Here is a 24,992-nt window from a genome sequence, read left to right on the forward strand (position 1 = left end):
TTCCAGTAGTTGCAGTAAACACTGATTTCATGAGAAAGTCTGTAAAACAAGGCTTAATTGTCATTATATCATGGAGGATCTAGATCTGGTACAGTTACATAAACTGAACTTTGTTAAATCTTGAAATCTACGCCAGGGGTGTGAGAGTTCAGCTATTTAGCTGATTTCAGCTATATTTGTTCTTAATTGTCAAGCTTATTTCAGCATTCTTTGTTTTTTGTCTGTACAAAAGTATAGGAGCTTTTGCAATTTCAGCTATTTTAATTTGTTCTTGCTCACACCCCTGCTACGCTGAAAAATGTTCAGACTAAAGATCCCCATGCTCCACAGATAAGCGCACGTGGGACAGTGTATAATTATTGCTTTGAATGTTGGGCCCGACGCTCTACCCGAACCCTGTGCTTATTTGCTGATTTCTCAGCAATCACGCAATTTCTTCCATAATCCTTTGGCACATACGTTTTATTTACACAAACAGACACTTTGGTGGTCATTTCATTGGATTCTGTATGAACTCATTTTGATATCGTTACCAAAACTAGCATTTACCTTAAGTCCAAATCATTTATAGACAGTTTGATTGATTAATAGTCATTTTGGCACCACTCATCATCAATATTGGTGATTGCAGACAGCTCCAAGTTATTCAATATGCATATAATTTAGGCTATTTAGAAATACGAAGAGGTTTGTAGGAAGTACCCAGGCAATTGTGCATTAGGTTAGTAAGTTATGGAACACATTGATGATTGAAATTATTTAATGAAAGTGTCTAGAGAGTTTCATAGCAGCTTCAATGTAGCATTTGTACAATTTCAAGATACTTTTTTGACAGTTCTCTTGGCGTATATTTTTGAAATACAAGTTCTAAACAAATTCTAAATGCAGTTTCTTAAGGCCTGGTCCCACTAGCCCATGGACACAAAAATGTATTCATAACAGATGCAGCAGACAAGCAGAATTTGGGGTGGTTCCATCTGTTTTCCAGACAATGGACAAAATGGGCGAACAATGAAATCACAGTGGATGGATTTTGCTGGATATAGAGCGTATGAAACATATATGCAAAGAGTGCACAAAGTATATGTAACGTTTTAAAATGGATGGCAATATTCTTTTCTGTTTTACATCCTCTCTGCATGACCTCTGATTTTCAGGAATTGATGGACTACATGTGATCCTCCATGATGTCTTTTAGTTCTGGGATATCAGGCCCTAAATTTTGATAATTATATAATGTTTATAATTTAATCTTCAATTTTTTTCTTTCAGGACTATCTACAAGCTCATGGGGAAGTGATCCTCCAGGATTCTTTCCAGGTCTGGGACACTAAACAGATCTTCAGGAAAGGTCGTGAGAGGCATATCTTCCTCTTTGAGATGTTTCTCGTCTTCAGCAAGGAAACCAAGGACAGTACTGGAAAGACCAAATATGTTTACAAGAGCAAGATGGATGTAAGTGTCATTGCAGAAATTTGATGGACTATTACATGGTTCCAAGCCCATCAGTGAACTCAGTAGAAGTTGATGTACATTTTCCAGTTAAGAAATTCCTAAAATCAGGGAAAATTCATGGAATTTTGATTGTCTTCAAAACAGTGCTGAACAAGTTTGTCAGCAGCAAGTGGAAACAAGTCCATGAGTATGATGAGTTAATGATGTTATTTCCGATGGCTGCTTCAGTGAAAGTTCACAAAAACATGTGTAACCTGGAAATGAGTTGAAATAGTTATTGTGGAATTTGGAGACATCAGAAATTTTTTAGGGGGAATGTTGATTTCTTGAAATATTTAGAACTCTGTACTATATTTAACACAATCAAGCATTCTTGAACTTTGAACTTCCAAAGTACTATACAATTTTCTAAGTACCCCTGCCAAACATCTGCCTTATGTTTTAAATGCTGGTGGGGCACAATAAAGGTTGAAATCCCCAGGTGCTTGCCTTTAAGGAGTGCAATTGATGAAAATCAACCTTAATTGTGGAAAGCCAGTTGTGCCCTTATTCGTCTTGTGTGCTACAGGAAAAATGAAAACAATTGTATGTAAATCTTGATAATATCTTTGATATGCAATATAATATACTTCATATGATTGAGGTTCATATTTTTTCCCTCTCTTTTCCAACAGACTTCTGATCTCGGCATAACAGAACACATAGAGGGTGACCATTGTAAGTTTGCTCTATGGACGGGTAGAACACCATCTTCAGACAATAGAATAGTACTCAAGGTAAGTCCAATTTATTATTCAACGAACTGGGGAGTATTTCATAAAGGACTTGTCAGACGTTTTATCCGACAGTTAATAAGGTTTTTTAATATTCATGCATGTAGAGTGGTTTTAATTTCATTGCATTATCACTTTACCAAATGAATAGGTAAATCTGCTGTAACTGTGTGCATTTATTTTTGTTTGCACTTTTAGGCTCAGAATATGGACAACAAGCAGGAATGGATCAGGAAACTAAGAGAAGTCATACAGGATAGGCAGATCCACCTTAGAGCAGGTATGGTATTCGAAGGGTTTAGAAACCTTTAATATTTGTACAAAATGAAATACAGCCAGTAGTTAAGGTCATCCAGCCTTCATCATGATAATCAGGCAACTCCTTTTCAAGTTGGGAATCATTTGCATTTGTCAGGAATCACATTTGACATCTATGACAACAGCACTCCTGCATTCCCCTCTGTTTTTTTTTAAAATGCTGAAATAAGAGAATTGTAAGGAAAAAACAAATGGTTTCCTGTTGAAAAAAACTTACATTTTCTCCGGGGGGGGGTTAAATTTATATGCAATTTTTTATTCATAAAAGTACAAACTTTGTACTATCATGGTAAAAGTTTATTTTATTCTGTACTAATAAGGAAAAAGCTTGTTTCACTCTGTACCATCTTACTCAAAAGCATCCTTAAGCACATTTAAGCATAAAAAACAAGTATTAAGCACAAGCGATTAAGCAAACACATTCGAGCACTGAATACAGAAGCAGTACACACCCAGGAGTAATTGAACTTACTGTTCAGTCTGGATTTTTGGTCTCTTGCATATTTGTAATTGTATATCAAGGACAGCAGAGCAGTCAAGGAAATTTGACACTACCTGACTACCATGATTTAGGATCAATCATTTTCTACCTCATTAGTGTTCCTATCCTTGGATTCCTGTGGTTGAGGAGGATAACAGAATTAGATCCCAAAATGTTACATATGCATGTATCTGTCCTTTTTTCAGCTCTTATTAATACAGTCAAGTTCTCAAAATCGTCCTTCACCCAAAGTGCCCCATCCACCTCTGGTAGTCTCAGTCAGAAATCCAGCAGGTAAGATGTCAAACCTTTCATTATTCTATTTCTTTCCATGGTTATCACTGATAGCAAAAATAAAAAGCAGGTTTTTATCATCCTTGGGTATAAATCTCATACAGCATATTCCAAGATTCAAGACATTTTGTTGTCTGATACCTCATTCACTTTATTTGAAATTTTGATTTGAGTGATCTTCTATTTTAAGGATTATGTGAATTACAAGAAAAAAAGCCATGGAATATTCATTGCTTGGACCAGAAATTATGAATATTTTATACAAGAAACGTTGTTGTGTATACAATATCTTTTTCTGAGTTTGTAGTGGAAATGCCCATTCAACTGTCAATTTATTGTGCGGTGATGTTTTCTGTTAAAGTCTGATCATTTTGAACCTTTTGGTCCCATCATTAATCTTGTAACAATTACAGTAGATAGAATTGCTATCTTATAAAGAAGTGATGGACTAATTGGTGAAAGCAACTGTTCTACGAACCTGTTTAAAGAAAAGCTTTTTAGTTTCATGGATAGTGATTTAAGAAAGAGGGGACATTCAAAGAATATTTGTAAAGGAAGTAAGCAGATGAGAAGAGTAGGAGGATCGTTTGAGGATTAAGGATGCACTGAATCCCGTGACTGAATCTTGCGAAATGGAGGAAGGAGTGAGGATGTGCTGTGGGAGAGAGTTTAATCCAGCCCTATGTGTATTGGGACTAAATAGATTTTACAATTTTGATTTATTGTCAACTGATGTTCCATTTTCTGTTTTTCTTTCATAGGAGTTATAATTCAGAAGAAAGTCTGAATGATGAATCTTTGCTGGAACGATATGACAGGAACTCCATAACCTCAGTATCAACAAACAACACCAATTATACAGATAACAGTGATAAGGTAAGCTGATAATGATTGGATGCTATAGTTTGACTGGTTTTGGGTGATTTCAAGTTCAGTGTTTGAAGCCAGTGTTCATGTCCAGGTAGAACTAGCACCAGGCACATGAATCTTGGTTGGTGTTTGGACATTGCTAGTACTACCCAAGACATCAGTTCTAAAATTAAGGTAGTGTTGGTGTTTGGCATCTCTATAGCATCAGCCTCAACACCCAAAAACTTTAAATATAGCTTTGTTTCAGTGTTGGGACACTGCTAGCACCAGCTTCAACACCACCCTGAATGAATCTTGTGGTGGTGTTGGGACAATGCCAGCACCATCTACAACACCAAACCTAAATTGAAGCTGGTATTGGTGTTGGGACATTGCTAGCACCAGCCAAATCACCACACCTAAAATGAAAATGATACTGAGGATTTGTGTTAACGAGTGCTGAGTTAACCGATTTCCTCTTGTCAGTTTGAAGATAAATCTTGGTCAAGGAAGAATGCAGTAGCATAAAGAAGATTCTAATGTATGAGTATTTGGTAACTGATTATAAAGAATGACATCTGAAGATTGATTGGCCTGCTTAATGCTACTGAGAAAAAGTAATAATGAAATAAGAAAAAGAATAAATAATGGTAATTTATACTGTTTTAATTGGATTGATGTCCAGAACAGATGTGTGATTCTTGAACTGATTGGAATGAAGATGAATGTACATGTATATGTGATGATTAGATGGTAGATTAAACATGATGTATCCAACACAAAACCATAGCATAAGGTTGATAGCATGATAATACAAACTATTCCGAGATAAGTCCAGGGAAACTAGGTCAAACAGCTACAATAAATCAGAAGCTTGATGAGGTTAATTAAGGTGTTTTAATCTTTCATTTTTATTTCCATTGATGAATGTGGGTGCTGAGTGGAAGGCTGCATTGTACATGATGTTGTCATCAAGTTTAGCTGATGTCATCTAGTGTAACTGTTGATACTTGTGTTTTTCATAAAGAGAAAGATGTAAAAGATAATTGGCAAATGAAAAATAGTTAAATAAATACTGCTGACACTGCAAGTTTCTGAGTATATATATCATGCATGTAATGGAAAAAAAAGTATAGAAGACATGCACGCATTTCATGTGAGTCTCCATCCTTTCCATGAAGTTACACACGCAAATGTGCTTCATTCAAGGGAATAGCATTGTATGAAAATACATGTGATCAGTTATCGCTTTATTAGCTTCTTCACAATAAAAATTTATATCATTCTTAAAGTGATTGGTTAACATTGTTATGACTTTTTAAAAATCTGAGCTAGAAGGTCACACTTGTCACCTGTGTCTGTGATATGTTACAAAAATGAAGCCCAGAAAAAATTGCGTTCGAAAATTATTATTAAGTGCTTCGAAAATTGAAATATAAAGCGATCGGAAACATCACCTTAATTTCATCCCATACACTTATGTGTACTATTTAGGTGTCTATAAGACGCATATTTACAAAATCGGGGGTTGCCTTGTAGTTTTAGCTTTTCATTCTCAATAATGGTTGTTTTCAGGGTTTATTAGTTCCAATACATGCACTTGTACACATGTTTCATCTTGGTTTGAGATTTTTTAAATCGGCTGCTCACAAAGTTAAACAATACCTTTAAGCATTGGGTGTGAACTGTCTGTCTACTTTTCTTTGCATTAACATCTGAATGTAGAGACTATAAATTGGTACACAAGTGCACACTTGACTGTTAACCTTGTCTACAGCACTTCTAAGAACCCTTAATGAACTACAAAACACTGCATGTGAATGCAATTGGTTCTTACATGTACTTCAACTACAGACATGACAATCTACATGCTAGACCTGTTATTTAGCTTCATATTATGAGCTCTTTGCATTTGTGGTGCCAGGTGGATTGGGGGCATTGGGCACCCAACCTTTTGATTTTTGATAAGTCGTGGGGGAGGGACATGACAAACATGTAGGGATTGCATTGGCATCTTTTGTTTAGTGCTGAAAAGAAGATTCCTTGAATTGGCTTTCTTCGCAAATGTCTTACTCCTAAATATATTTTTGTCAATTGATATTTATATTAGGAACATGATCTTCCCCAAAAAATGAAAAGAAAAAGCATAGTGCTGAAAAATGGATTCATGTTGCCAATTTGAAGATGAAATTAAGTAGTAATTCATCACTTTATTAACATTCAAATCGTTCAAAGGAATAAAAATATACAAACATAAAGGGAGTGCCCAGGACATATCTGAGTAACAGAACAAGCAGGGCATACATAAATAACATAGATTATATTAACATAATAGCATACACAATACATTACTATAATTACCCCGAATCAAAATATTAAAACAAGCATAGAAATTATTATAGAGAAGTAGAGTGTATAAAAGGAAAAAAAACAGTAAAAGCAGTTGAGAAAAGAGAGGTGGAAATTATAAAAGAAGGGAGAGACAGTACATACAAACGTGAAATAATGAAAATTGAAGTGAGAGGAGGAATGAAAAGGGGAGAGTAAAGGAGAGAGGAAGGAGAGGGGTGGGGGCTGGTGGGAGAGAGGGGGGAGTGAGAGAGAAAGAGAGACGAAAGAACATGTGACTTCCAGGGCATTACATAAATTCAAATGATTGCACATATACCCCGACACAGACCAGATAGCAACGTTTCTTCTTTCCTTGGATACATAGTTATAACAGGCTATGTTTTCCCCCTTCCACACCACACACCCTCAGACAGAAAAGAAAAACAATATTGGGCCGGTGAACGCATGAACCCACCAACCGTTAGACAAAGAAAATTGCACACTAAATGAATGAACTTTATCAGCCAACAGTCGGAAGGCCCATACGCTCACCAACGTCAATATGCTGAACAAATTATCTCCGAGGGAGTATGTTATGGGGGGGGTCACATTTTGGAGATCCTCATAAGTCGTAGTATATTTTTGTTATGATTATTATTTATTTTTTTTTGTCTTACGGTATTTGGTTATTATTACATTATTACATTAGAGGGTTATGACATTCCCATACGGGTTCCTCCTTGGCCGAATATATTACAAATGAAGAAGTGATGGCAAGTGAGGCAAGTTTATCCCGAAAGGTCTTGAAAGGCACCGGTTTCCCACATAGCGAGAGAAATTTCTTCAGCTTTTGTGAATTGTCGTTACTGATATAGCCCCTGGAACCTATTTCTATAGGAAGGAAAGCCACATCGAAACCATTGGCTTCTATGTCCGAAATCATAGGTGCATATTTATTTGATTTTCGTTCATTTGCCCTGATCAGATTTGTTTCGAAAGGAACCGTGAGTTCAATAATTGCAAGTTTCTTATCCCGTTTCCAAAATATGCACATATCTGGGATTAAGTCTGTTTGGGTGCATTCAACAGGTACAGTAGACCGGACAGACCGTGCGTCACCTGCGAGATCACTTTGGATGACAGGACTTGATACAGATTCACTGTGCGCATCAATACCCGACTTGGCGACCTCAACGATATGATGTAATATATTGTTGTGGCGCCAAGTGAAACGTCCCTGTTCTAAGGCAACTGGACAGTGATTTAGCACATGGTGCAGTGTTTCACGATTACAACATTTTGTGCATCTATCACTTGACCTTTTACCCCATGTAAGCAAATTTGCCCGTGTATTCAATGAGTCCGTTAGAGCATTAAGCATAAATTTGGTTACTCTTTCGGGTAGATTGTATGCCACACTCTTCCACTGGGAGTTATTGGTTTCTATACTAATTAATTCAAGGGTTTTGCCTTGCACCGCCAGGTTTCTCACATGACTTCGCCAGTATTCTGACACCCGTTGTTTACATGAGTTTCTTACTGCAATTTTTTGTTTATTAGCTGTTAGATTTTGCACATGTATATCATTCCAAATCTTTTCAGATTGCACAGTAGCAGACACTTTTCTTGTCCACTTTTTCTCTCTTTCAAGTTTGGAATCCAAACATTCATTGACTTTAGAATCACTCCTTTCACGAATGTGGACATGAGCGAGAGTGTGGCATTCAATGTACAAGTCAGAGATGGATGGAATATCCAGGCCTTCTGGCATGTGAATCATTGCCAGGGTGGCTGGGTGAGCAAGGCCAGACCAAATAGAGATTTGAATAATTCCCTGTTATGAATGAATGTCTCTATTCAGATGATTCAGAGGTACAGATATTCATTAGGCATCTTATTTCTTTTGAGAAAAAAATAATAGTTATTCTTATGCCACTGTTTTCACATCTTCATTAGATCTTATTTATTCTGGTTGTCTTGAGTCATTTGTAAATTAGACTGATTTCATCCATATCAGTAATGTATAAACTTAGTAAAATATAAACAACTAATTAAATAAATTGTTTAATGTATGAAATAGGAAATTGAACCCCTTTAATTGCTATGATATTATTGTTTTTATAATAAAGGACTGATTATTAATTTTCATTCATTATTTTGAGGCATGTGATCCAATGAATTCACAATTCTATTATTAGACACAAATATTTTCATGCTATTTTGTGATTTCAGACATTATTTTCCCTTCTCATACGTATCCAGAGAAAATAACCTATAATGTTAGGTTTAATTTGTATACTTTATGATTTACTTTTGTTTTAATTACCTTTCTGTCTGTCTGTCTGTTCATCCGTCCGTTAACTTTTCCTTGTGAACGTGATAACTTCAGTTTAACTTAACCTATGCTTGTGTAATTTGGTGTGTACATGTATGTACCTAGCATGTATCCCAGGAAGCCTATTGATTTTCTGGTCAAAAGGTCAAAGGTCAAGATCACAGTGTTATGTTTTCATCTTACCCTTCTAAAGTCCTTGTTAACATGATAACTTTAGTTGAACTGAATCTAGGCTCATATAATTTGGTGTGTATGATACTAGCATAGATCCTAGCAATTCTATTGATTTTGAGGTCAGCAGGTCAAAGGTGAAGTCTCCATCTTCCACTTTTCTTGCTTGACCAATAGCTCCATTTTCCATGTTACAGACGGGCGTATTATATGTGCTCGCCTTAGCGACACTCTTGTTTGAAAAAAAGAATAAACTACTACTACTCATTTTGTGCACGTCCATCATGTAATGCGACACTATGGCGAAACATGCCTGTGGTAACCGGAAACCCCCAAGCTGACTTGACCTCGATGACCGCTGCATATATCACTCTTCTTTCTTTTTGTCTTCGTAGAATGGTGACAGGATATTAGCATATTCTGTATACATGCATATTAGCGTTCACTGTGTGTAAACGACTACTACTTTAATTCTTATATTATTTTATTTCAATTCTATTGATGTTCTTTGTCTTTTCTGTTCCTGTCATTGACTGATCCAACTGAGAGAAGTATACAGTCCTTCAAAAACCTTTATGTTAATGGTCCCCATACATTTCATTAAAGTGATTGGTTAACATTGGTTTGACTTTTAAAAAATCTGAGCTAGAAGGTCACACTTGTCACCTGTGTCTGTGATATGTTACAAAAATGAAGCCCAGAAAAAAATGCGTTCGAAAATAATTATTTAGTGCTTCAAAAATTGAAATATAAAGTGATCAGAAACACCATCTTAATTTCATCCCATACACTTATGTGTACTAGTTAGGCATCTATAAGACGCCTATTTACAAAATCGGGGTTTGCCTTGTAGTTTTAGTTTTTCATTATCAATAATGGTTGTTTTCAGGGTTTATTAGTTCTAATACATGCACTTGTACACATGTTTCATCTTGGTTTAAGAATTTTTTAAATCGGCTGCTCACAAAGTTAAAGGTATTGTTTAACTTTGTGAGCAGCCGATTTAAAAAAATTCTCAAACCAAGATGAAACATGTGTACAAGTGCATGTATTAGAACTAATAAACCCTGAAAACAACCATTATTGAGAATGAAAAGCTAAAGCTACAAGGCAAATCCCGATTTTGTAAATAGGCGTCTTATAGACACCTAAATAGTACACATTAGTGTATGGGATGAAATTAAGATGGTGTTTCGGTCACTTTATATTTCATTTTTTGAAGCACTAAATAATCATTTTCGAATGCAATTTTTTCTGGGCTTCATTTTTGTAACATATCAAAGACACAGGTGACAAGTGTGACCTTCTAGCTCAGATTTTTTAAAAGTCAAACCAATGTTAACCAATCACTTTAAACAATACCTTTAAGTAAAAGTCTATCCTCTATTCTTTGTTAGACCTTCTTTATTATATTATTGCTTTGAATTTCATTTAATTTAGTAATTTCAGGAAATGACTCAATCATCATCATACAAGAATTATTTATGAAATTGTTGCATATAACAAGCCTCTGTTGTAATATTTAGCTTACAAAAAAACATTGATAGAGCTGTCAATTTTGGGGTGTTTGGTGGCAACTTTGACAATTTATAGCTGTTTCTTTTAATTTCTAAAATTCAAAATAATTTCTTCGAGGTTTTGTATGAGTCTCATTATGAAATTAGGACATTTAATGTTCTTTCTCCAATATGTATTAAACATGACATACAAGGCAGCGTTATACTGACTGGTCTATGTGAGCGGATGCTTGATTTCTTAAAGCCGCCTACACTTTGAAATTTTCATTCATAAGGATGCTATTTTCTCCAGTGGAGTGTATTTCAATGCGTTATGCACAAGAGTTGAATCCATTGGATGCAATGAACATGGTATATGTATGTGATAAACCACTCTTCTTGATATAGATCTGGAGCCTTCTTGGAGATCACAATTATTTGATAAATTTGCAAATGTTCAAAATTCTATTGAGTGCAAAAAAGATAATAAAATAGACCACAAAATCAAAATGTGATACTATTAGACCTTATTCATTCACATGTTTGTGTTGCAGTTCAGCTAAATTTGATATGATTTTGGTTTTTTGTTTTTACCTTTTTCAAAGTGTAATGGAATGATTATAGTTTTTACTTATTGTGAATGATCTTATACTAAATTAGAGCTAAAGATAATCATAAAATTTATCATATTTCTGAGTTTTTTTCATCAGTTCATTTTGTTCTGTTATGAGCAAGGTTTATAAGGGTGGAAAAAAGTGGCATTTTCTTTTTAGGTACTAAGTATAGTGCTTCATGCAGAGTATACATATACATTAATTTCCTTAGTATGTCAATTCCAGAGTACATGATAACAGTCCAGACACTTATAAACAGACCAAATCCCTCTATTTAGACTTCTAAGGAAGAATTTGTTAATTTGGTTCGCGCTGGTGTTGGTTTTCTCGTTGTAACCCAAACCTGATCCTGCTTTGAGCAGACTAGTCTTGTCAGCGTGACGAAGTCTCGCGTAAATTTTGGCCGGTCGCAACCACCTGACGAGTCCAAATTACACAAACCTCGACACCCCACCGACTTGTCCAATCCAGCGCTTCGTAACCTTATCTCACCGTTTTTCTGCTAACAAACCCTAAGGGAGTATTACTAGTCTTTTTTCATACTTCTATGGTAGGTTGAAAATACAAGCAAGATTAAATGAGTTTGATTTGGGTATTTGCATTTATTGCTATCCAATATAACCAACTTTGGAATGATTGTATTCAAAAAACATTTTTTCATAATCCTGTTATGTTCATTTCATTCTGAAAATAAGTAGTATGAATATGTTAGCATGTGATACTTCTTTTTGTTCTGTATTTTTAGGTTTCTTTTCTTTAGTAATGAAAGGTAATGAATCGAGCATCATAGTTTTTTTGTTGATATGGACATTTTCATCATCAATGTGCTTAAAGAAACAAATATGGAAATTCAAGAATTCATGTTATTTATTGTGTGACCATGTTTCGTTGTAAGTTATAACCAGTTCTCATTTCAAATTGTAACAGTGTGAAATCATTCCATTTTCAAAGATATATATGGCTATTTCACCATTTATCAACACCTGAATTCCCGTCTATCTTGAATTATTAGTCTGTTCCTTAACTTAAGACTCTGATAGAGTCATCAAGTTTAGGTGTGAAGTACAGGCTAATGCTGTTACTCTGGAGGAGATCTTGTTAGCCTAATTAGTCTACAACAAAGTCTGATTGAAGTATTGAAAGTAGGGATTTCAAGGTGCTGAAAGGTGAATATAAGGAAATAGTCTTGTACTCAAGACTTCTGATATTTTCTTTTCTAGGTAAATGGAAGTGATTGACTTTCAAGAGTGGAAAGAAGAGTGATTTCAATCCTGGACAAAGCGGACTGCTGTTAATATGATTGATATACAAGTGTATTACTATTAAGCACATTTCAAATGAGGTTGCACCTACATGCATAGGGGGGCATGCTAAACTGTAAGCCCACATTTGTTGAAAACAGATTTATTCAGATTATGTATAGACATGACCAACAATTATCCTAAAGGGTCTGGATTGTAGTCCAATACTTCAGAGCAGCAATCTGAGCAGCTTCTGAATAGGTTTTGATTTTGGATCAGCAAAATTTGACAAACTGACAAATTTTGTTACCCAGATTATGTACATTGGGTGAGGTGTTTTATGACGATAGAGATTTGAGGTCTGAATCATAGCCTAATCTTTTGGAGAAACGGGACAGTACACTCGGCGGGTAGCCCCCTGACGTGATCAAGTGCGTGTATCGCTGACGACCATCATGCTTGCGCTTGCGTCACGCGTGCTGTTTGTACGCAGAACGCCAAAGAACACAAGAGCTCTCATTTCATCGCAGCCGGATACAGATGATGCAGAACATGTGGGGTGCGAGTTAACTGATGATGGGTGAGGAAGGGAGATGGGGACATTAGGGAGAAAGATGGTGATTAAAACTGGCACCTATTTTTTCATTCTCCAGAAGGTATTACCAAAAGTTGTTACTATGAGATTGAGAAGGTCTTTTCCAAGATTAATCATTTTCCAAGAAGGATTACTGAAAGAACCTTGAAGCCTTGTATTTCCTTGCACTCAGAAAATTTGGTTAGGAAATACATAAATGTACATGTACTTGGTTTGTTCATAATTAATGTGATGTTGGTTGAAATTATTACCTATATCTTTTGCACACATTTTTATTTTATGCTACTGTTAATACATGTAGGTTGATATTTGTAACCCAAATTGATTCTTGGAGGATGGATTTTTTTTAAAAAGGGAAATAATTGGGGAGTGAAAACCCATTAGTGAATTGTGACTTCATTAAATGACACTGCCTTCCTGTCGACATAGCCTTGTAGATTCCCTTTTTTATAGATAAAAGGTATGAGTTCAGGACAGGACACTAATATATAGATCATCTAGTCAATAAAACAGAAAAGCACCTTTTCTTCAGACATCACGATGCATCATCTGACCTCATAATAGCAAAAAATCCCAAATATTTTGGATGGAATTAAAAAAAAAAGTACTAGGTAAAAGGCGAAGTTGGGGCTTGACATGAGGCCAAAAAGCAATGGATGGAGACTCCTCTCCCCATTCACGTCTCATTTAACAGTGGTTGGTTTCTATGGCAACACCTAATCGATATCCACCTTCAGAAAGGAAGTGCTAATTATGGTTGAGTGAGTTTCTAGAATTCCACCCTTACTGTCACTATGTTATCTTCAATATCCTGTTTGTAGAGTCTTGTATTGTTGCAAGGAACCTGTTGAATACCACCACACAATCCTGATGCACACCAAATTGCAAATTTTTAACCAACCTTTTTTATGTCAAATCGGCAGCCACTGGTCAAAACATAATAACATTTCATCAGGCAGGGTTGATTTTGAATAAGTGATTGCTAATTTGCAATAATATTAATCAAACGAATGAATTAGCTAAAATTAAGTAATTTACAGTCCATTCTTTCTATCCATGTTTTAATTGTCTTCATATTAAGCATAATGCATCATGTGAGAATATATATATATATATAGAAAAAATTAACACGATTTGCCATGACATCATGGTATTGAATACTGATATTTAACAAAAAATGCATGTTATTGTATCAGTATAGGCAAATACATGTAGATTGAATATAATATGGGTGATTTGTCTCTTTAGCCAGTAAGTATTAAACCTTTCAAGCAAACCATGTTTTAAACTCCATCAATCTTTGTTCATTCAGTTATGTTGTGTCCCTGTTTTTATTTATCTAGTTGATTCAAAACAAATTCTAAATTTTTTTTACAAAATGCTTGGTCATATTCATTTCTAATATTTGATTAACTATGACCAATGTAATGATGCCCTTTTCTTTTTTTTATACAAATCCTTCAACAAACTGTATTCATATCAGCTTTAGATTTCAGTATACAAAATTGCCCTAAATTTTGTATTGAATTTTTGAAATGTGATTGAAATCCACTGATTACAATAGATTGTGAGTTCTTACCAACCATATGCCCATTTTACAAGTTTAAAGAGTTTTAAGCTACCGAAATAATTCAATTTGATTGGCCGATAGTAAACGTGTGATAGAAATTATGCAAAATATGACCCATGTGTGGATTGGTGATGAAGAGAAAGTTTCCATCACTTCAAAGGTGATTTTTACTTGAAATGAAATGTCTTGTAGAGGATTATGTCCCACTATCAATAAATGGCATCATTTCAATATCACAATCAACAAATAGGCCATGCCAGATTAAGGGATTTTGAAAACTGTATATGGCCCAAACCTTTTGCAATATTCAGGGATGTACTTTTCTCTACTCTCCCTCTCACTAAAAAAAATGAAAGGCAAGTTACGCTTCATCTTTTCTTGGATGAAATTATGCACTTGGATGGTTGTATTATACATCTGTTTGGTTTAGCCCCCCCCCCCCCAAAAAAAAAAATAAATAAATAAAAATAAAATGAAAATAAATAAATAAGTAAAATAACTAGATAAATGAATGACTGAATAAGTAAATGAAGAAATATATAAATAAGTAAATAAATGAATACATAAATACAAATAAATAAATAAATGAATTAAAAAAAAATAAATTAATAAATTGGGTTTTTTTATTGGAAAAAAATTGATCATACTGAATGAGTTTTTAAGAAAATGTGTTTTGTATGGGCATTGGTGAAGGGGGGGGGGGGGGAGGCTACAATGAGAGGGGTGTATTAGACACCTCCCTCATGGCAGTAAAAGAACTATTAATTGAGGTGTCCAATTATCATGAGCAAATATTCACATTGCATTAGTAAACCCACTAAACACATAAGCATTTATAATCAGAGTATGTATATATACTCATGACATGTGCTTCATGTCTTGTGACACATGTCGAGTCTGGAGGGAAATCAACGAAAGTGGAATTTCGCAGAATTGTGGTATTGTTAAATGTAAAAGCCATCTGTTCCCACTTCATTCTTATTGCACCAAATCAAGTGTTAAGGTGAAAGGAGTCATCAAGAAATAGTTTAAGGTGGTCTGGTCTTACTTGATGGTGCTCTTGAGAGTTGGTAGAAGCATTGATTAAAAAAGCACTTTTTCAGAATAAAAAACAAGACCTACATGGACCTTTCTACAAAAAATTAACTTCCCGCCACACAAACATGTACGTCAGGGACTGCACACCATTTTAAGCTTTGATGTGGACTCACAACTAACTACCAATATACCCTATGTCAGACTTGTCCCTCTTTTTAGTATGAGTAAACATTACTTGGAGGAACTGTATCATATGTAGACATGATCAACATTTGAAAAGAGTGATTTGTCCCAAAAATGTACATATGCAAATCTGTATAGCGACCACCTGTACAGAAGGACCACCTATCTGTAAAGACCAGTTGCCCGTAACACAAAACTTAGCAATCATACTTTTTTTTTTACAATTGATTGCATTGACTACAATGTACAATCAATCATGAAAATCAAGCATACAATTAATTTCTAGCCTTTGTGTCATTGTGTCATGAGACCTGGATGTTTGGTTTCCCTTGAACAGTTTTGCTCAATGCAACATGTGAACATATCCACAGAGACTATCTGCTTTAATAAAGACTTTTTTGTCCCTCCCCTTGGGTAGTCTTGATATACAGGTTTCTCATGGAACATGTGGAATCATAAGCATTGTGACATTTTGTGATTTTATACTATTATATTATTCCTGTGTAAATTTGAAACATTTGCATATTCCCAGGGTTCCCACGGTCATGGAAAATCATGGAAAAATTTGTGGTTCTGGAAAGTCAGGGAATTTGGAAAAATTTTGAAAAGTCATGGAATTGCATTTACCTCATGGCTATGGCAGCTTTCCGTTTCGTTGTGTCTCGCAAAGTTCTCTCATACTTAATTATCATACTCTGCTATAATTGGTGTTCATAATTTCCATTTTTCCCAGTTTTGTAACATCCCAAATTCTACAAAACTCCTGGGACATAGTTTCTAGTGGAAGGCTGAAAGGGTGTGGCATCCCTTGCCTCAAGAGCTTTCCAATGTTATGTGGTCTACAGTCATGTAGTCTGCATACATTCTGTTTTGTTGGGAGTGGTTTTGTGTCTTGTGGTGAGCAGGCATGATCACGACCGATCAAGCACTACCAGCATGGCTATCAGAACACTACATTCAAAAGGTTCCGAATCTCTTAGTTACACAAGATGTTTCAATTGCTATTTTAGCATCAAATAATGTGTCCTCTCTTTGTTGAAAATGAAGTTTAGTGAAATACCAAAATAGGCATCAAATGTCAAATTTTCAAGATATCCTCATTATTTTTGGAGCATATAGAGAAATACACTTGTTAATTTAGCTGGTGTCCTCAAGTTGTATCACAAATTACCTAATTTTTTTGTAATGTAGAGTGAAATGCAGCACTATGTTGAGAATTTTAGGATGAGGATGTCTTTGTTCGCCTTTTTTTTCATGTCACCTTATTGTAAACCTTAACTGTCACTCTTTTGTAATAATTGGCTCATGTGTGACATATGTAAATTGTTTCATCTTCATATAATTCAGGGTTCCCCCAGAAATTTGAAAACAGAATTCCATGACTTTTATGCGGAAGTTTTATAGTGAAGGTGAATTCAGGATCCTAATTTCAATATGCCTGGAAAATTTGACATTTACATTTACATGTATTGTATAGTTAACTTTGTGACAAGATCTGCATGCTATGCTCTGAAAATTTGGAAATAGTTCATGGAAATCTGTCAGTTCAAGAAATTACATGAGTTTGTGTTCAAGACAATTTTGAATCTTGATGTTGGTGAAACGAAAATGTTACTGTACCCTGGTCAGAAACAGACCATATACCAATGATAATACATGTAGATGTACATGTCATGAGTAAGGTAGTGGTTGGAATTAGAAAGGAATTATGGAGGCCATCATAATGTGTCTGATTTTGGAAACCGTGCCAGAAAGCAATTCATGGAAAAGTCATGGAATTATGTTTTCAGATTGCTGTGGGAACCCTGATTCCTTTGATTTAAAATAAAACCTTTTGAGGGACACTATCAGTGCAATCATTTGATGTAAATATTTTGTGAACTTAAGCCAAGCTTAAATTGCCAAAAAAAAATTTCATTTCCAGGACTCGACAAGGATGAGCACAGAATGCGGAGTGGTCATAGAAGATTTTGAAGCCGCATCCAGCCGCGAGCTATCGGTCACTCGAGGTCAGACGGTGGAGATCCTTGACCAGCCATATGAGAACCGAGACTGGTACCTGATCCGGACACTGGCCCAGGACAATGCCACGCCCATAGAAGGAATGGTCCCGGCTTACTGTATCCGACTTGCTTCTCAGAGATACAGCTCAAGCAGTCTAGGTATGTGGCATGCTGTTGAGGATGTTGTATAGTTTGAATTAATCAAAGTGTTTTTATGGTGTACCTTGTATTTTGTTTTGGTTTTGTTGTTGTTGTTTCTTTTCCATCATTCTATAATTTCCAAAAGGATTCCTACAGCTGTAGAAATAAATTTAGAACATCGGTTGAAATTATTAGGGAAACGTATCATATAATACTCAAGATCTTTTATGAACAAAATTTTGAAAATTGAAAATTGAAAAAAAAGAACACAGATTATTGCATAAGTCATGCAAGGCCTTTTTTTTATCTCAGGGAAGTAAGGAAAGAGCTGTCTATAAATGATTTCAATTCAGTGATTTTTTTTTTAGCTGATGTCATGCTATTTGTTCTGTTTTTACTGTGCTAAGATTTCACAAGTTTCTGCAAACTAGCTCATCAGTATATTCTGCCCCACCTGATAGAGCTTGCTATCATTTCTAATAGTGAATGACCTGTAACCCTTATCCTAGCAAGCCTCCCATCTCCAATGTACACTTCATTTATGAGTGTTGTTTTTATTGATTGAGTGAGTGATTGTTTGGTTGATTGAAAGAGTTGCTTTTTATTTGTATATTTATATGTGAATGTAATCATTTTATATCTGTTTGTTTGGTGTTTGAATTCATTTCATTCATTTGTTATTTTTGTTATCAGTGTTAGATGTCAAACTACTTGATTTGTGTTCATTTAATATCAATATTCCCCAACCCTTCCCATGAATTCAAGTTGTGTAATATATGTTCATGGTGTTGTAGAATTTGTACATTTCATATAACAGAACTGAAGAAGCCTTAATCAAATGTGTTTGAAAGCTATAAAATTAACAATAAAACTTGTCACAGTTTTCGAACGTGGCAAGACACATTTGTCCATTTGTCCAAATTGGAATATAATGATTTCATCCTGACATTTCATCTTGTCATTCCAGTGATTCCCACAATTAATATGGCAACTTTTGGTTCTGTGATAGGATTTCATAAGTTGTAAACTGAAGTATGAAAAAATCATTTTACAATTACGCTGATGTATGTTTTTGATTCATCCAGGAAGAAATACAAATTACGAATAAAGATAAATCTGATCATTTGGACTTACCGTTTTGAAATGTAGAACAGTTTAACATAACTTCATTTTACGATAACACTAACATTCTTTTTTTAAATATCATTTTGCTACCTTGGAACAAGAAAAAAGTCTCTTGCCAAGTCAAATTATTTTCTCTCAGTGATTCATATCTATAGCCTTTGTAAAGTAAAATATATTGAGTGTTTTAGTGTGCTGTATTTGAATGAGCCTTTAGTTGGTGAGCCTTCCATACAAATCTGGTAAATTGCTATTTTGTCCACTGCCAACTCGTCCGCTCACCACATGGTCTACCTTTATTTAGTCTAATGCCATTTCGTCCATCAACATTTCGTCTAACAACCATTTGGTCCAATAACAATTTAGTCCAATCATCAGTCTGTCTAATCACCTTTACATCTATGACCATTTTGTCTCATAACCAGTTGGTCTAATATTCGTTTTACTTTCATTCATTTTGCCCAATTAACACTTAGTCTAATTAGACCAAATGGTTTATGGACTAAATGGCTATTGGACCAACTGGTTATAAGACGAAATGGTGAGTGGACTAAATGGCAATTATACCATGTGGATAGTGGACGAAACTGACGGTAGACCAAATGATAGTAGAAAAGTTGGCAATTGGACGAAATGAAAATAAACCACACATTCTACTTATTTATCTCGTGAATCACCTGAGCACTGCTCATATTAAACTTATTTTTTACGTGTTTGTTATCAGTAGTAGATGTGAAACAACTATCTGTTATCATGAATCACTTACCTTCTTTCCACCACCTTCATTGAGAAGTAAATTTTATTGAAATTTAATTATCATGCTCTCTCATCTTTGCATATATTAACCCCCAGTGTAGTAAGCCATCATTTTACACTCTGTCTTGTTCTTTCCAACCTTGTGTACTGTTATTATTTCTTTGAATATTATTTTTTGTTAATTTGTTTTCAGAGGTAGATGTGAAATAAGTGTCTTTTTTTTCATGAGATGTAAACTTTGTTTTCCCCTTCGTTTCACTAAGCTGTCATTAGCCGAGAGGCAATTTTAATCTCTGTACTCCTTCAGAAATCATAAGAAAAGTCTTAGCGACAGTCCCACCAACCAAACTAACTCTAAAACATCTGACAATGTTTCATTGTAAATGACCTAATTGTCAGTCTGGAGTTCATTTCACTGTTGTGACTGCAGGATCAGTATGTTGGCTCGTAGAACCAGTTGACCAGCCTTTCAGAATAAGAAAGTATATTGGTTAATAGAGTGTTATTATAGCTTCATGTAAATGGTCGTGCCACCAGGTGCATTCTGGGATTTCAGATGCATGATGGAATCATGGGAATGAATCATTATGGTTCAATTGAGTTTATTGCTCATCGGAGCTTGATCACGCTTGCATATATATCTCCAGGCTATTCTGTAGGTGTCATGCTATTGGTCGATGTTTTATTGAATGATGTTTTTCCCCTTCTCTTTTCCTTCTTACTTTGGAAATTCTCATAATAGTCCTATATGTCATTTCTTGCAACAGGTGGAGCATATTGTGTACATTATATTTGCATCAATGTATGAGTTCTTGACTTGCAGTTGCTTGCATGATGCGCTTTGAATGATTTCATATAGATTTTTTTTACTGCTTGTAAGGATAAGTTATTTTTTAATTGAACAAAGGGCAATCAATAAGTATATTATCTCTATCATATTAGTATCATAATCTAACTGGGAATACATCTATTACAATAGGTATCTCCTTGTTATAATCTTCAAATGCATATAAATTGCCCAATTTTGGTTGGAAAGCCCTTGGCAATTTAAGAAGCCATTTGAAAATCAATCTGCCATGCATTTTATCAGTGAACGACATTTTGTTATTAAATACAATTGCCATCTAATTTTCATGATTACTTTCCTGGTAGGATTTTTTTTTGGGGGGGGGAATGAAAATATTACTATTATCCATAGAATTGACCTGATTTTCTTGAAGAAAGGGGGAAACCCCATATCTTTATGACCGTGGACTTATATCTTTGTGAGAGTCCTCCAAGTTAAATATTTGTTCACTTGCATTATTATACCAGAGATTGAATTATTGATATTTGAATGATCCAAGACTGTAAATATTGTCTGTGTCATGTAAATTCCCATCATGAATATTATTTTGCCTTGGAAATAATTTTGGTTGGTATTTGAGAAGACTCTCACTTTTAAGATCGTTTTGTTGTTCAATTGTTGTGTTATTTTTGGTCTCACATGCTCTTCATTTTGCACTGCACTGCATATAGGTAGACATGGTATGGTATTTGTGAGTTTTCCATACATAGAATTTCACATGAAGTTTTGTTGAAGATAGAAAATGGAATAAAATGGCAGGGAAGACTCAAGAGAAAGGAAAAGAAAAAAAGTAATGGAAAAAAGGGAAAAGAAAAAAAGGAAAAAGTGAAAAAAAGGAAGAACATGAAGTAAGAGGAAACTTGGAGAAATGGTAAAAGAAAAAATAATATAAGCACAATAACTGTGAAAATACATACCTGATAGTTTAAAGAAAGATAATATTTATGAGTACCTGTACCAGGAGGCAAAGTTCTTGAAGAGAGTAAAAAAAAATAGTGAATTGCAACATTCTTGATCCCTTATGAGAGGTGGATGACTAACTTTAATCCTGATATCATTGACACTGCAGTTGAGGGACCAAAAGAAATCATTATAGCGAGCATTGGCAAATTAACTTGCGTTGACATAGTCCTTCCTGGCTAATGCTCAGATATCATTGTATGAGGTATGCATTTCAAACCAAAGGATTTAAGTCCTCTGTCACAAAGATGAGAAATTGATCATAGCGCTGATTTTTATTATTGATTGCATTGAGCACCATGCGCAGTCGGTCATACAAATTGATTTTTAAGTTCTGTGTTATTAGGTCCTGATCATTGCTCTGTCAAAACATATGTCCCTGGTGAGCATTGGAGCGATGGCCTGACATATTTGTTTTATCGACATTGTAAGGTATATCCTTGCAAACAAATAACAAATGAAATCAGTACCTCCAGATATTTGCAAGGATAAAAAGTTGTAGGTGATTATATTGAAAGCAAAAAATTTCATTCACAGGGGGGGGGAGCAGTGATCGTTGATTTCAGAGCTATTATTATTTTTTTTTTATCTACTTTTTAACAGAACAGATATTCCTCTTAATTAACATTAAAAAGTCGCTAATGTTCTCTCTAGGGAGTGGATGAGAATTAAAAAATCACTTGTCCTTTTCAGAGATGTGTCCTTTAAAAATAGTCCTCAGAATAGTGAAAAATACTTAAAATCCACCCAATTTATATTTTGTTATGTAGATATATTTGCTATCATTTTTATCACCCAAAGGGTTGTCAAGTGAGGGGGGGGGGGGTACAATTGATGCATGTTTGCAAATCCTTTTGCATATTAATGTGAATTATTGTAAATATGTTTGACACTGTTTTAAGTAGTGCATGTACATTATTTCATTTATGTATAAAGGTCACAGGGTCACACAGCAGGTAGGTAGAACATTTTGTTGTGTTTTACATTGCACTTCATTTACATGGCTTTGCGAGACCAATTTTGCATTCTTGAAATCGCCTTTTAGCAGTGTCTTTCAACATCTTCGACTGATGCAGAAAAGACCTTTCACTCCATTGAATCCCTCCCATGTCGTACCAGAGAAGATGAGCGAATATAGAAGTTGACATTTGAAGATAACTTCCTCTATATTCTCTCTTTAGCTTTTCACATTGTTATTTTTTCTCGTTTCACCTTTATATGACCTTATGCTCTTTTAGCTTGATGACGTTTTACTGTGCATTTGTTCTTCACTTTCAATCGCTTCTTTGAAGATAAAAAATATTCTAGGCTTGTGGTTATTGCTTGGTTAATTCACTACCATTTTAAATATTTTTTATTCTTATATTACTTTGTAATTGTACATCAGAACAAATATTGAACAAAACATGTTTAAACATTGAGATGGGATGAGTGAAAGTTTTTGAGGTAGAGGTGAAAAAAGGAGAAGTTAGGTTCAAGAGCGTAATCCTCTTACAATCGAGCATGGACCTCATTCTTTAAGGGTATCTTCTTTATTGTAGGATGGGTTGCCATGGTAACAGGCCAATGGGAGTGATCATGGCGACTCCGGGAGGGACGAGGTTGACTATGAGTGCTTATCAATCCATATATCATGCGTACTCAATAGAATCATAGCTCTTGTGTATACACACAACTTTGAGCAGTGTGACTGAGTACGTGGCATGTTTTAGAGGAGCATGGGCGCAGTTTTGCATGTTTACATGTCAATGGGGAATGGATAAGTTTTTTAAGAAGACACAAATTTTCCAAGTTAGACTAGGATTTTATTTGTTCTAATGTGTAGTACATGATGAGTTTTTTTAAACCATGAATCAAAATGTAGTTCATATAGTAAGAAAACTCCTCTTTTACTCATATTAGTATTTGATTATTCTGTGATATCATTCTCATCTACTTTGCTTTTCCTGATTCAAACTTTACAAACTCCGATCTATAATTTCATGTCTATGAATAATGTTTATTGAAAGTGATTGAAGGGAGTGGTATTAATATGAGGTAAATAAGAAGAGATGGTAGGAGAGTTTGTAGGTGTAGGAGACAGAAAAATTATGAAGAAGGGATGAGGGTGAGGCACAGGGGCAGAGTCAGGGGGGGGGGTAAACAAAAGAGGATTAAAAAGATAAACATTAAGAGTGCGGATATTCAAACAATAAATCTGAGACTTTGGTTATGATTTTAGAAGAGGCAGGCACAATGACAGAGAGATATAATAGGATGGATAGAAAAATGAATAAGATCAGAGAGAAAGAACGAGAAAGAGAGAAAAAAATCTTCTTTAGGGTAAGATGGTTGGTACTTGTGGTGTAAGTCTGATGGGTTGAATTAATTGTGCATGGGCGGAAGATGCACGGAAGTGACTTTGCTGGAGGCGCAATCATCGGAGGCCTCTTGAACATCAGGCAGACAGCAGAGGAAAGGAGGGAGGGAGGGAGAGGGAAGGGGTTGGTGAAAACAAAATGATACTCGTATGATATGATGTATGGAAAATAGAAGATGATACTGATTGAATGATAATGGGTATGGTGGCAAGTTACATTGTCCAAGATGCTGCGTTGTTCTCGTGTTCCTTTTATGGATGCTTATTTTGGTGAAACTTCTCTTGCCACAAAGTCCTGGCAGCAGCACCAGTGTTTATGAAACATAAGTATAAATCATTGCATGCATTTCTTTTTGGCAATTAGTTCTTCATCATTGAAACCTGAGTATATTCTTAGTTGTAAAATATTCATAGCAGTCACAGTCAATGTCTGAATTGAAAAGTATGTAGTATAATGTCGTATTGTAAAAAGGTAGAATAATATTTTCAAAAAGCAGTCTAAGCATCTAGAGAAAACAAAAGCAAGGTTCCACATGATTTATCCATATTGATTATTCAGTACTTGCTTCACAGAAACATTGTTTGTGTTAACAACGTTTCTTTGTGGCCGATAGAGGTATTTTACCTGTCTTGTTTAAAAAATAAACTCCCACTCATGATTGCCTGAATTAATTTGTGCAATTTGTTTTTAATTTTGTTGTTTTTGTTGAAATCTTATTCTTGGTAAGCTCTACAATACACTTCTACATAAAAGTGAATTTGCTTGATTTTTCCTAATTGTTTTTGCCAAAGTTGCCTTTGACATCCTGATAAAGGGGACATTTCCTGTACCTTCTACTTGTTTCTGGAAATGAAGGAATTTAACAAACACTCTTGAACGATATAGATTCCTCATTAAATAATGTCTGTATTGAAAAAAGAGGCCATCTATTGACGGAAGGAAGTCTGTGCTTGTCTTGTAGTCCTCCATGATGACAAAACCCTGAAACTGAAGTGAAATATCTGTTAATAACTGCCATCAGGCCTCTTAACGGATTGTGTCATCTTCAAGATGCGAGCA

At 35.0% G+C, this 24,992-nt stretch overlaps 1 protein-coding gene across 2 annotated transcripts in view; it reads left to right on the forward strand.

Moving 5' to 3' along the window:
- Nucleotides 1-18,334, forward strand: part of LOC121424342 (kalirin-like) — a 52,774-nt gene extending 34,440 nt beyond the window's left edge. For both annotated transcript variants that reach the window (XM_041619995.1, XM_041620002.1), the window contains 6 exons: nt 1,273-1,455; nt 2,130-2,231; nt 2,427-2,508; nt 3,234-3,321; nt 4,083-4,197; nt 17,669-18,334. In XM_041619995.1, the coding sequence (XP_041475929.1) occupies nt 1,273-1,455; nt 2,130-2,231; nt 2,427-2,508; nt 3,234-3,321; nt 4,083-4,197; nt 17,669-17,938 (840 nt within the window). In that variant the 3' untranslated portion in view covers nt 17,939-18,334. The remainder of the gene's footprint in view (nt 1-1,272; nt 1,456-2,129; nt 2,232-2,426; nt 2,509-3,233; nt 3,322-4,082; nt 4,198-17,668) is intronic.
- The last annotated feature ends 6,658 nt before the right edge of the window (nt 18,335-24,992 follow it).

Source organism: Lytechinus variegatus, chromosome 1 (assembly GCF_018143015.1).
Source record: "Lytechinus variegatus isolate NC3 chromosome 1, Lvar_3.0, whole genome shotgun sequence".
In the NCBI taxonomy this organism is placed as follows: domain Eukaryota; kingdom Metazoa; phylum Echinodermata; class Echinoidea; order Temnopleuroida; family Toxopneustidae; genus Lytechinus; species Lytechinus variegatus.